Source organism: Cyprinodon tularosa, unplaced genomic scaffold (genome assembly GCF_016077235.1).
Source record: "Cyprinodon tularosa strain WSP-4 unplaced genomic scaffold, ASM1607723v1 ctg251, whole genome shotgun sequence".
Lineage (NCBI taxonomy): Eukaryota > Metazoa > Chordata > Actinopteri > Cyprinodontiformes > Cyprinodontidae > Cyprinodon > Cyprinodon tularosa.
This window is the reverse complement of record NW_024038933.1, coordinates 788,744-801,244: the sequence shown is the minus strand read 5'-3', so window position 1 is coordinate 801,244 and position 12,501 is coordinate 788,744. Positions and strand designations below refer to the sequence as shown.

Here is a 12,501-nt window from a genome sequence, read left to right as displayed (position 1 = left end):
TTACTGTTTACTGTATTTAATGTGTTTTTTCAAGAGCAACTATGCAAATTAACAAACATCAAGAAAAAGTACACTATATTATATTATATTCCATGTGAATCCTAGAATGTTCATCATTCTTTGCCTTTTCTATAAAGTGCTGCACTGTGGTTGGAGGGGGTGAACAAATATACTTCCTGTCAGCTCAAGTCGCTGCTTAGCTTCACCCTGAGCCGTCCTATGTGTTTGTATTGCAGAGGAGCAACTGTGTATGCACAACTTTTAACGAGAGTCAGTGGATGTGTTCAATTTTAAAGGGTGCATGCTCCAAAGACTCGTCTACCTGGACTGGATCCTTTGAAAATAAGGAGAAGAGTTTTGGCTGTGGATTCAAACAGGTCTAGCCTTCTGCGGCTTTCACAGCCGAATGCTCTATTGCTTAGCAACTGTGAAGTTTGACACACAAAGGAGGAAAAGAATGAATAATGAACTTTCTTTCTAATTCTTTTTCTCTTTTATCGTAAAGGGAACGAAAACACTCATGAGAATGCAGAGTGGAATAAAGGTGGCAACCACCAGGAGCATGAACAAATAAAAGATAATGTTATGATATAAAAGCGTAGAAAGATATAAGTAAATTTAAACAATGTATACATAAAAATATATCCCCAAAAGTAAAAGTAAAGCAAATTGTGCAAAATAGCAATTTTAAAATAAAAATCCAATCAGATTTATAGTCCCCACACTGCAGATATATTAGAATCTGTCCTTAAATTACAGCCAAACCCATTTACACAATAACAGATAAAAACATTTCAATAAACCACTGGTTACCCGCAAATATCTGACTAGTTACTCATTTAAAAAAGTATTTTCATTAGTTTTAGACAGATCTATTCACATACTTGTATTATAATAAACTGCATTTCCAATATTCACCACTATTTAGTGCCAAGTACCTTTTTCCTCTGAGCACAGAGCAGCCATCTTGCCTGGACTTGCAATGAATCACGGGATACCCAAAGCTACATAGGGTACATCGGACCAGTTCTTCAAATCGGGCAAAAAAAAGGACACATTTGTAGGTCACATAACGAGGGGTCCTGAAATATGAGCACCACGCTATGATGTAATTGGCCTATGAATCCGGTCTTAGGAGGATGCAGCCCCTGAAATACAATTCAGCCAATGGGTTAACATTCTTGCGCCCTAGGTGGCAAATAGGTCACAAACAAGAGGAAAAATGGAATGACTCTTTATTCATCGTATTATAAAATATGATGAGTAAATATTAAATAATACATATTTAATAAAATATAAATATCTATCTTGCACATCAAAAAACGATATATCTATATATTTTGAAATATTTAACATTTTAATTTAAAATTAAATCATAAAATAAAAAAAAATAAAAAAATGTATGTCTTAATCAGGGTCACTGGGTTGGTGGGGCTGTGCCCTAATGCCCTCTATCAGCCAGCCACCAGTGGGTCAGGATTAGGGTAAATGTAGCTAGCAGGATTAGCAGTAACTAAAATGTATCTAAATCAATGTGAAGTCCTACTATGAATAAAAAAACAAAGTAGCGTGTATGTGTGGTAGTGGGGGGTGCTTTTCTGTTTTAAAGCTTGATTGGGTCAGAGCTTGATTTTCAGTCTTTTTTATGGTTCTGATCTGAAGTAAATACAGAGTTATTAGAACTGGGTCCACCCAAGAAACTACTTGGCTGGACCCTGCAGTTTCTTGATGCTGTGATGGGTTTTCTGAGCCTGGCCCACAGAGTTTCTCAATTGTTTGGATTTTTACTTTTAGACACAAAGGTGATAAAAACAACAGGGACAACAGGGTAAAGGTCAACGGGGGCATACAGTCAGAATCATCCATCACAGTAAACTTTACAGCCCTGCTGGGAAACGGAATGGCAGATAATAAATCATTTGATTGGTCAGTTTTACAAACAGCTACAGATTTAGAGTTCAATCATTTAATCAAATCAATATAGGGAGGAAGATAAATAAAGGCTTATCTATAGATACTGCAGAAATGATTGCATAATAATGGCAGTAGAATCGATTGAGGAGATTAGACCATTAAGAGCCATGAATTGCACAGATTCAAAGTCGTCATTAATCAGCCCAAAAATAAATCATTAACAAAGTCGCTCTGATTTACTGTTAGATATTTAAAAAATACTGTATCGCATTCAGATGATGGGATTAATGGCAGTTTTTATATGGGTTTCTACACATTTGGTGCTAAAGGGAAATAAAATGGCTGATAAAACGGCAAAAGAATCCGCAAACAGAAGTATAAATCAGATTAGAGTATAGAGGTTGGTTTTCTTTTTTTTTTTTTAGCCAGCTTTGTGGTACGGGCTTCTGGCTATTTCCCCATTGTTTTGTTTTTTATTTTTTGTTGAGAAGCCTTTATCAAATTAAATGTTTTATTATTAATATTGTTTGAAAAAATATTAGCCTTGAACCTCTGAACTAATAATAATAATTGAACTTTATTGATCTCACATTGGAGAAATTGACTTTCTGCATTTAGCCCATGCCCTTGGTGAGCAGTGGGCTGCCATTGTGTGGGGGTCTTGCTTAGTGACCCAGAGTGCCAGCTGTGGAGATCAAACCAGGTATTGCATCTTTCTCAGAACAAAAGGGCACTGCTCATGTTGTGCAGAATTAATTGCTGTATTTTTGTTGTCAGTTTTGTGTTTATCTAACTTTAAAATGTCAGAGTGGGATATTCTACATGATGGGATCCTTGCTCCCACCTTCTGGTTTAGAGAAGAACTGCTGGTTCCAGAGGCGGAACCAGCAGTTCCATGTCTGTGACAAGCCTTTTCACATCTTCTAAAACACTGTTTTCTCAAATTTAGCAGGGCGCAGGTCAGACTATTCTTATCCAGTTCAAGTCCAGCTAATAAATCAGAGAAGTTGAACTGCAGAACAAACTAATTTATAACAGCTCAAACTGCTGAGAAGAGATCCGAGGCCTGTTACACAAAACCAATTTAACAAACTAAGACAAAAATTCTCAACTCTGAATTGATCTAGCCTAAGATTGGAAACTCAGAGTTTTCAGTTTCATAAAAGCTGCTTTGGGTTAGTTTAATCAACTCTGAGTAGATCCGCTCAGAGTTCAGCATGTGCATACAAAGTATGAAAAGCCATTATCAGTGAATCACTAATGCAATGTCACCATGACAACAGGAACAGGAAGTGTCTATTCACACCACTGGAACTAGATATTTTAATGGAGAATTAGACAGTTAAAATTTTTAAAAGACAAAGCACCAGCTGCAAAGGAGATGAAAATGGTGGAGGAGCAGATTGCTGCTCAATATATTGCTAAGGTTCATATCAAGTCATCTATGGAAGGCCATTTTTCATGTATTAAAGCACTCTCCTCTCTATTGCTCTATTTGTAAAGCGCTAAAATTCCTTCTTCCTGCCCAAAATCACATTCCTAGAACTGTAATACCAGATTTTCTAAATTATATTTTTGCACAAGAAACTAATTTTCAGAAAGTAAAATACCAAATTGTACAAGTAAGAATTAAGTTTCATATATCTAGAAATGTTTACAAATTTTAAGTGCTGTTTTTAATATTAATCAGCTTGGCTGAATATGTATTTATATCTGAAATACATTTCCTTATGGTGAAGATCAGTGTTGCCACAGTTACTTTGAAACAGTAATCCGACTACTGACTACTGACTACTTCTTTAAAAAGTAACTTAGTTAAGTTACTGATTACTTGCTTTTAAAAGTAACTAAATGAGATTACTTTTAGTTACTTTCAGCAGATCCCCGGCCCAGCCCTATAACATGAAAATGACCACCAGTTCTGCCAATACTCACTTTATTGACTCCAACATTTGCAAACATTTTCTGGAAATAGGCTTACTTGTTTTTTAAATGAAGAATAAATAAAAGACAGTCTTTCTTGACTTTACTTAAAATATCTTTTTCAAAAAACTCAAAAAATAAAAGTAGTACATAGGCTTAATATCCCCCCCTCCTTCAGGATAAATGAATGAACATGTAGGCCTATATTGAACATCACATTGAACCTGTAGTTGTCTAACATTAGAGCAGCAAAAATTGGTTTTAGGGAAATAAAACCATATTAAAAAAAAATCTAAATACTCTTCACTATATTTAACTGAAATACTTATTACAAATAAAACGGTTTTGTTGACTCCCTTAAATCCAACTTAAATACTTCCTATAAAAAATAAAGTAGCTTTTCTTGGCTCATTTTGACATAAACACTTCTTTAAACAAAAACAAAATACAATAGACATTCTTGACTCCATGCATTTAACTCTGATTGAATATATCTGTATGAATTACTGTAACACTGAAGTTATAGTTAACATTTTAATGAACCTGTAGTTGTCCCACATTAGAACAGCAAGGAGTTTTACAAAAAAAATCAAACCTGTATCTGTATTCATGACTTCACTTAGTTGTATTTATGCAAGGAACTGTGGGGTGGGGCAGGTGAACCACTGATTGTACCTCATTAACAGAAGCTTTTCAAACCTCTGGTCAGACAGTCTATTTCTTCTTGGCGTGAGTACCAAACCCCCCAGACTGAAGAGACGCTCCACAGGAGCACTGGATGGGGTTGGAGTGTTATACTTCATGAAGATCTTCTTGATGTTTGTAAACCGATGCAGGATCTGCAGATCATGGGATGAGCTCAGGTAGTTCATGACCTCCTTTTCTGCAGAGTAGGTCTCCTCTGGCTCTGCCTCAAAATTGAAGAAGTCCATCTCACCCTGGGTGACAGCTGTGTTGGCCACACTGGCAGAGCTCTGTATTGGAGGAGCAGTTGCGCGGCATTCTTCGGTTAGAAGCTGTTTGACTTGCTCCCTCCTATCGGCATCTCTCAGCCACCTGAGTTTGAATTTTGGGCAGCTCACAGCTGCTAGAAGGGCATCTCTGTCTTGCAGGAGATCACCAAACCGGGTCTTGACCGCCTGAAAAATAAAAATAAATTGCTATGTTTAGGATACGTGCAATAACCTGTCTGTCTGTGTTTCTGTTTCTCTTTTCATTTTTTTCTCTTTTGTGCTGTGATGTAAATATCCCATTTGTTTGTGTATGTGTATTTATTTATTTATTTATTCATTTTTTTTTATTAAATAGCACACTGTTGAACATAATATTGGCATAAGTGAGCATTTTGACTCTCATTGTGAATGTGTATAGTGTTAAGTGGAATAGCTTAAACGTGGATCATACCTGCACTATAGCATCTGGAAGGCCTGCGGTCATGGTGGAAAGGGCATCTTTGACAGCCAGGGTCCTCTGCATCAGGACTTCCAGTGTTGGTAATAAAGTTCCATAAGGACAGTCTGCTTGGAGAATGTCCAGAGCCACAGTCAGGGGCTTTGTGGCCGTGCAGTATTCATTAAGGAATTGGTATTCTCTCTCTTTGAAGCATTTCACTCCCAGCTTTGTGCACAGAGTATTCAGCTCATTCATGGGGATTTCTGTAACCCTCTTCAAAGCATCAAAAAATGAGTTCCACCTAGTGGAGGTTGGTACCAGGAGCTTTCTTCTACTGACTTCCTCTACTGCCTCTGATGCGCTGGTGGACCTACTTGCTTTTGTCCAAAGAGCTGAGCATTTTGCTGTGCTGCTCCTGTAAACAACCTTAATGTCCGCATTAGATGTTAAATATTTTTCCACATCGTTTGTGGAAATTAGGTTGATTGTGTGGGAAGCACACCTGTGGTGTGGAGGAAGCACAATCTGCGCCTCGGCATCACTTTCATGTTCAGCTGACAAGAGTTCTGCCATAGGTAAAAACGTGACGTCATCATCGGGGTTTGGCTCTTCCTCCATCTCATCATCGCTAGACACAGCCTGGTAAACTCGAAACGCCTTAACAAAGTTCGAGCCGTTATCTGTCACTGTTGCAACCACCTTGTTCCCAATCCCATACGCCGAGTGGATGTCTTCAATTTCTTGTCCAATTACGTCATACGTGTGTCTCCCTCGCACTCTTCTGCATGCTAAAGCGGCCTTTTTACGTTCTAACGTGTCTTTACTAAGCCAGTGTAATGTCACCCCGATTTAACTTTTATTGTTAGCTGTCCAAATATCAGCTGTTGTTGACACAAAATCGACCTCATGTAGCGCAGCCTTCAGATTTTTTTCCATCGCTTCATATTGTTTGTCCAGGTAACTAGAAAAGCATGTTCTGTGAGGCAGCTCGGTATCATTACTGGTAGGGATCTTAGATATGATGGCTCGAAACGATGGTGAGTCAACAGTATTCACAGGCAGCATTTCCTCGACCACATAATGCCCAACCATCCTGTTCAACTCCGCCCCACTTACTGGTTTTACACCGAAATCCAGCTTCCTCTGCTTGCTGGGTCTGGGACCTCCTTCACCTGTGTCTTTTGCGGGTGGGACTTGCTCCGTCAGCTTCGTTGTGCTGTGCTGTTTCTCCAGATGTTTTTTTAGGTTTGATGTCGTGTTTTTGAATGTAGACAACACTCTGTCACCAGCGCAAAGTGTACAACGGACCTTAATGTTGTCATCCTTAACCGAAATAAAATCAAAATAATGCCTGTATTTCCAGCTGCTAAAGGCGGACTTCTCTCCTTCCATGTTCATTGTTCACATCACATCTGATCTGACGAGATAGAATCTTTGATCTGATTTTGGCGCCGCGGAACAGATATGACGTACCTCGTAAGAGATAGACAAAAAAAAAAGAAAAGAAAAAATTTATAGTTGACCTAAACAACCCGCGCAGTAGTAACGCATGGTGTTTTATAAAAGTAACTTTAATCTGACTACTAGTTTTGGAATTGTAGTTGCGTTAGATTACTCGTTATTGAAAAAAGTAGTCCGACTACAGTAATGCGTTACTAAGTAACGCGTTACCGGCAACACTGGTGAAGATGAAGTAAAAAAATGTTGTTCTAACTGGTAGGACCTGTGCATCATCTCATGGGGTTCCTCCTCATGTTGATTCTGTCTTATTTTACACAGTTAATACTAAGTAGCTGTTTGCAGCCCCTTCAGATGTTATCATCCCATTAAATGATCATTATTAGCAGCTATCGGTCCAATAGAATGGCTTCAGATTCTGCCTCTTACCTACCAGTGGCTCAGTAGGCAGATATCACTGAATTAATCCTAATCCAAGCCCAAAGGTAGTTCCTTTTTCCTGGGGAATTGAATCTATTTATGTGTAATCTGAACATAATTTCAGCAGTTCTTCATGTACTCTAAAAAGGTAAAGAAAAAAAACTTCTTCATGTCGATCATATAAAACAAAGCAAAAACAAAAATATCATATTCTGTCAACTGAGATTATTTTAATCGCCATATTAAATCTGTGCGACTGAAAGACGGGGAATTAATCTGAAGCAAATCTTTAAAATGCAACTTTAAAAAATAGGCAAATGCTAAATAGGTAGCTGTTATCACACATCAATGTTCTCTTACTGATATCAAGTTCTGTTACATCCCTGTTAAAGAAATCTGTGTAAGGCTGCTAATGTGAGGATGGGTAGGGTCTGGATGTCTATGATGGACTGTTAGAAGAAAAGGTAGCACTCATCATGATAACTTCTTAATAAAAAGGACATCTATACACAGTCTGAGAACCCTCTCCCTATAAATATTTAATCATCTGTGAGTCAATGCCGCTCATTCTTTAACTGGATTCTCATCTAAAGGACATGTTTTGGTTGTGTTCTTAACACCTAAGGTGTCTAACGAACCTACTGACTGATTCTCTTGTGCTCTCTTCATTCTCTGACATGGGAGCTGACTCAGAACTCGTCTGCCTAGCTGTATGTTTCCTGGAAGGGGCTTGTGCCTCTGCTTCTTTTTCTATGTCTGTTTCTGTCTCCTTGAACCCCAGTCAGCCTGGACTGGAACCCTGCTGACACGCAGTAGGGTTTTCAGCAGCGGCCAACACATCCAATGAGGGAATGTAATTCACTGCCTCTGGAACCAGCAGTTTTTCTCTAAACCAGAAGGTGGGAGCAATGATCCCATCATGTAGAATATCCCACTCTGACATTTTAAAGTTAGATAAACAAAAAACTGACAACAAAAATACAGCAATTAACTCTGTACAACAGTAGACTAGAATTTAAGAGGATTAAGAACGTGTTTTTCATGTTTATAGGGTAGAGTTTATGTCTGCATGTTCTATATAATTCAAGAAAAAGATCAGCTTATTTAATGAATATATTATGTAGAAGCATAAATTTATTTGATGTATAAATATGTACCTAGCTTAATTAGCAGGGCCTCATAAAAATCTGCTCTGTCTTCTGTGATTTATTTAGAAAACATAAATGTAGGTTCATGTAGATCAGTTCAGGCAATGCAAAATAAACTTATGGTGGACGGGTGTATTAGGTAGTTTGTGGTGGTGAATGTGTGTGTAAGGGGGGTAAGTGGGGGGGCTGGTACTCACTTCCTGTTAGGGAAAAGAGGGGGCGGGCAAAGGAATTGAAAACAGACGTCTCTCTCTCCCTCATTTTACTCTTCTAGATCAGAGTCAGACTGGGGAAGAGCGCTGAGGAAGAGGAGCGCTGAGGAAGAGGAATGATGAGGAAGAGGAGCTGAAACCCTGACAGAAGAAGAAGAAGCAGAGAAGGAGGATCTAAAGGTTTGAACAAACTAAATCTTTCCACAGATTCTTTTTTTCTGAGAACTGGTTTAGTTGATGGGGTTCTACATGTTCCACTGAGCTCCTGGGTTCCACTGAGCTGCTGGGTTCCACTGAGCTCCTGGGTTCCACTGAGCTGCTGGGTTCTACTGAGCTGCTTGGTTCTGCTGAGAGGCTATGTTCTGCTGAGGCAATTGGTTCTGCTAAGTCGCTGGGTTCTGCTCAGCTAACACTGACAGCAGTTAAAGTATGTCTGCGTTTCAGCCCCATGAGGTCACTCTTCCAGACGGGGAGAAAAAAAATCCCTCTATGGAAAAACTCAGAGTGGAAACTGAAAAACAGCAGTCAGCCCTGCTGTTGACCCAGCGGTTCTGATCGGCTGCTCAGAACCCTACATGTCAGAACCTCCAAGTTCCCGGAGAGCACGGCAGAACCATTAAAGTTCTGATTGTTCTGTCAGAGATCATCAGATCTGATCTTAACTTTTGTATCAGGAAGATGGACTCACAGGTCTATAGCTATTTAGACCTGAACCAAGACCTGGATCTGGACCTGGACTGGTGCCAGAACCTGGACTTGAACCGAGACCTGGACTGGTCCCAGATTCTGGATCCGAACCAGGACCAGGACCTTGGCTGGTACCAGAAACTGGAACGAAATCAGGACCTGGACCTGCACTAGGACCAGAATCATCAGGAGGACAATATAATTTAATTAGAAAGAAGAGACTAGAAAAGACCAGAAACAGCCTTTACTTCTCCACAGTGAGGAAGCAAATAGTAAATGCATAGAAGTTCCTCCAAGGGAACAACAACAGAGTCAAGTCTTTCTGGGAGGAGGGATCTGAGGGGAGGCTCCTGAGTAACCCTACAGTCACCAGTCTGTTATTGAAGAAGCTCTGGGATGGCTTCATCCATGAGGGGGAGACATTGTCCCACTGATGTCAGTCTGTCTCCAGAGGACATCCTGAGCAGGTTCTCTGGATCCTCTCCATCCTCTAACATCCCACCATAGAAGATGGCTGAAGTCACCACACAGACAGAGAAGTTCCCCAGTAGTGCCCGCTCCAGTTCAACAGCCTCCTCAGCAGATGGAGTGTGCTCTCCCCCTTCTTCTATGGTGGTCAACCTTTCTAAGGTCACAGCAGACCAAAGGAAGAACCTTCAGAGGTAGAAGTATCATCATCATCATGACGTTGGTCCACTACAATGAACAGTCTGATATCAGCATCCTCTAATGGAGATGTTCCTGTTAATGAACACAGGACATCAGGATGGAAGAACCGCCTCAATGTTCTTCATGAGAACCGGCCTTCTGTCAAAGGTTCTTCAACTGGTCAAAACAGTTTCACAGGGAATCTGGCAGGAGATTATGTAGATTTTTCACATCACCTGGTCAGGTAGTTCTGAAGGTTCAGAAGGTCAGTCACCAGACCAGGGCCTCACCCTCATGTTGAAGGTGAGAGTAGCTGATTGTGTCACAGTGCCGAGCCATTTGGGTTGAACTGAGGCAGCTGGGGGTGGAGAACCAAGGAAAAATCCATAAAACCTGGTTCTGGAGCCAGGCTCGTACCCACCGGGGGTCACATAACCTCAGTGGCAGAATGGTGCAGTCCAGGTTCTGAGGTTTAATCACAGGGGCATGCTGTCAAAACCATCAGGGATGTTTGGGAAGAACATCAGCGACTCTGCAAAGAAACCAGCTGCTCGGCCCGGTCCAGTGATTTTCTACAAGGTCCAGATCAAATCAGAACAGCACCTTGTTCTACTGCAAAGTGTTCTGACATTGCTTGTAATATTTACGTAGTCATGGTTTATCTGATTGGAACCAGCTTAAGTTGGAGGAACCTGGACCTGGCTGGATTGCAGAAGGTTCTCAGAACTACTGAGCAAAGTTGTGGTTGGCTCAGAGTCAGGCCTGGTTCTGTATTTCATCATGATGGGGGTTGATGGCGTAGTTAGGCAGAAAGTCAGAACAGAACCAGAATCAGAGATAAACAGAATCATCTATCTTAGAGGCCGGTGTCCCACATTGTCTTCCTCACTTATCCTGGTGAGGAAAACAATGGAAACTGCCACCTGATCAGTAATAACTCTTTGACATCACAGCTCTTTGATTGGCTGCTCTCTCCATGCTCTGCAGCCCACAGGAAATACCTTCCTGTTTATTTTCTTCTTCTGTGGTAGACTCACATTCCTTCCTCCCAGAATCAGCTGCGATTGGCTGAGCCTCCATCAAGGCCAGTTTTGATTGGATGGCTGAACACAGTGTGTCATTTGTTCCATGCATGGGTTTGAAGAAGCTCAAACAGTTCAACAGATGGTGCCTGTTTCTGCTCACCTGAAGTAAAAATACCAGAACCAGGGACTGAGCCAGAACCCAGACAGTTTTTTATGGGGAGAACAGAAATTTAATCTGAATGAATTTTCACACTGAATTATCCTAAATTTTCTCTGGTTCCGTCTCTGATCTAACCAGTGACGACATGTTTAGCCACATGCCATCATTCACTCTCTGGTGTTCTACGTTGTCTATGTGTCCTGAAACGATGTGTATGGTGCAGCTCTTCTTTCTAGGAATGTGGCCAGATTTAATAGTTCTCCAAAACCCTGACAGCCCAGGGTGCAGACCAGGAAGCAGACCTCTCTGCAGCTTCTCTACTGTTACCCACACATTACTCCATCCAGACAGTGTCTTGCGTATGACCAAAATCAAATAAATTATAAAAGGAGGAAATCATGATAATCTCATTAAAATTCATATCAGTCCAATTCCTCCAAGTTAAAACTATGAAAGGTTATTCATTTAACATAAGAGTTAGGCAATGACTTTTTGAAATTAATTGATTGATTTGTGAAAATAAAATAGATTTATGTTGTCTTACAGACACTTGGCAGCAGCAAGAGGATTATATTAGGAAAAATGAGGCACTTTATTTCAGGTAAAGTTATTTAAATTTTCACATACCCAGACATTCTGGGTAAGGAGAAAGAGTACGGCGAGGGGAGAGGAAAATTAACAACAATCTTTCAGTCTGACGTACTGGTTACACCAAAGTCAATTACTAATTACAACTCTTTTAATATTTAACCTTTAGTTTCCCTCAGCCAAATTACAAAGTAACACAACCACTTCTTTGTGTAACTTTGCATCATCCACCAGATCCTTACTCTTAATACTTAGATGAGTTCCCATCTGATTTAGTGTTAAATACTGACAAGGTGATCATAGTGGGGGATTTTAACATCCACGGTGATATTAAAGGTGATATGTTAAGTGCAGCTTAAGATATCATCTTTCTAGTAACCTTTACAATTACTTTACAAAGTTATCCTTCCCCCAAAAGATTGTTTCACTTAAGCCGATCATTATCAGATAATGCAGTTATAAATTTTAAAGTATCTTTCCCACTTTCTTTCTCCTCTGTGTCTCTGAGCAGTGTTGCAGAGGCCAAACATTTAGTTTATTCCCCTTCACATGCTGAGGAGTCTGCTAAAGGGGTTGATAGTTCTCTACATACTGTCTTAGACTATGTGGCCTCATTGAAGAGGAAAAACTTTAAAGACAGAAAACTGGCTCCCTGTCTTAATGCAGAGATGAACACTGAACAAACCTGGCAGTATGATCTGGTTGATTTATCTCTAAAAAGAGTCTAGCGATTAAATGTGTTATCACTTGGCACTAATTGAATAAACTCCACTGAATTTAACTTAATTCACATGAAAGCTGCCATCATGGCTGATAACTGAAATAAACATTAGTTATTAATATGGGCCCAGCTGGTCAGAACAATGCTCAAAGGTCACTAACATGGGCCGATTCTGCTGCTAATGCTGATATGTTGTCTATCCCTG

At 40.0% G+C, this 12,501-nt stretch overlaps 1 protein-coding gene across 1 annotated transcript; it reads right to left on the bottom strand.

Moving 5' to 3' along the window:
• Positions 1–4,466: 4,466 nt before the first annotated feature.
• On the bottom strand, positions 4,467–5,514 carry LOC119785588. The gene is made up of 2 exons (XM_038288316.1): positions 5,242–5,514; positions 4,467–4,976 (listed from the first exon to the last, which is right to left on the bottom strand). The coding sequence occupies exons 1-2, from the start codon at positions 5,482–5,484 to the stop codon at positions 4,467–4,469; spliced, it is 753 nt and encodes a 250-aa protein (XP_038144244.1). The 5' UTR covers positions 5,485–5,514.
• Positions 5,515–12,501: the final 6,987 nt, after the last annotated feature.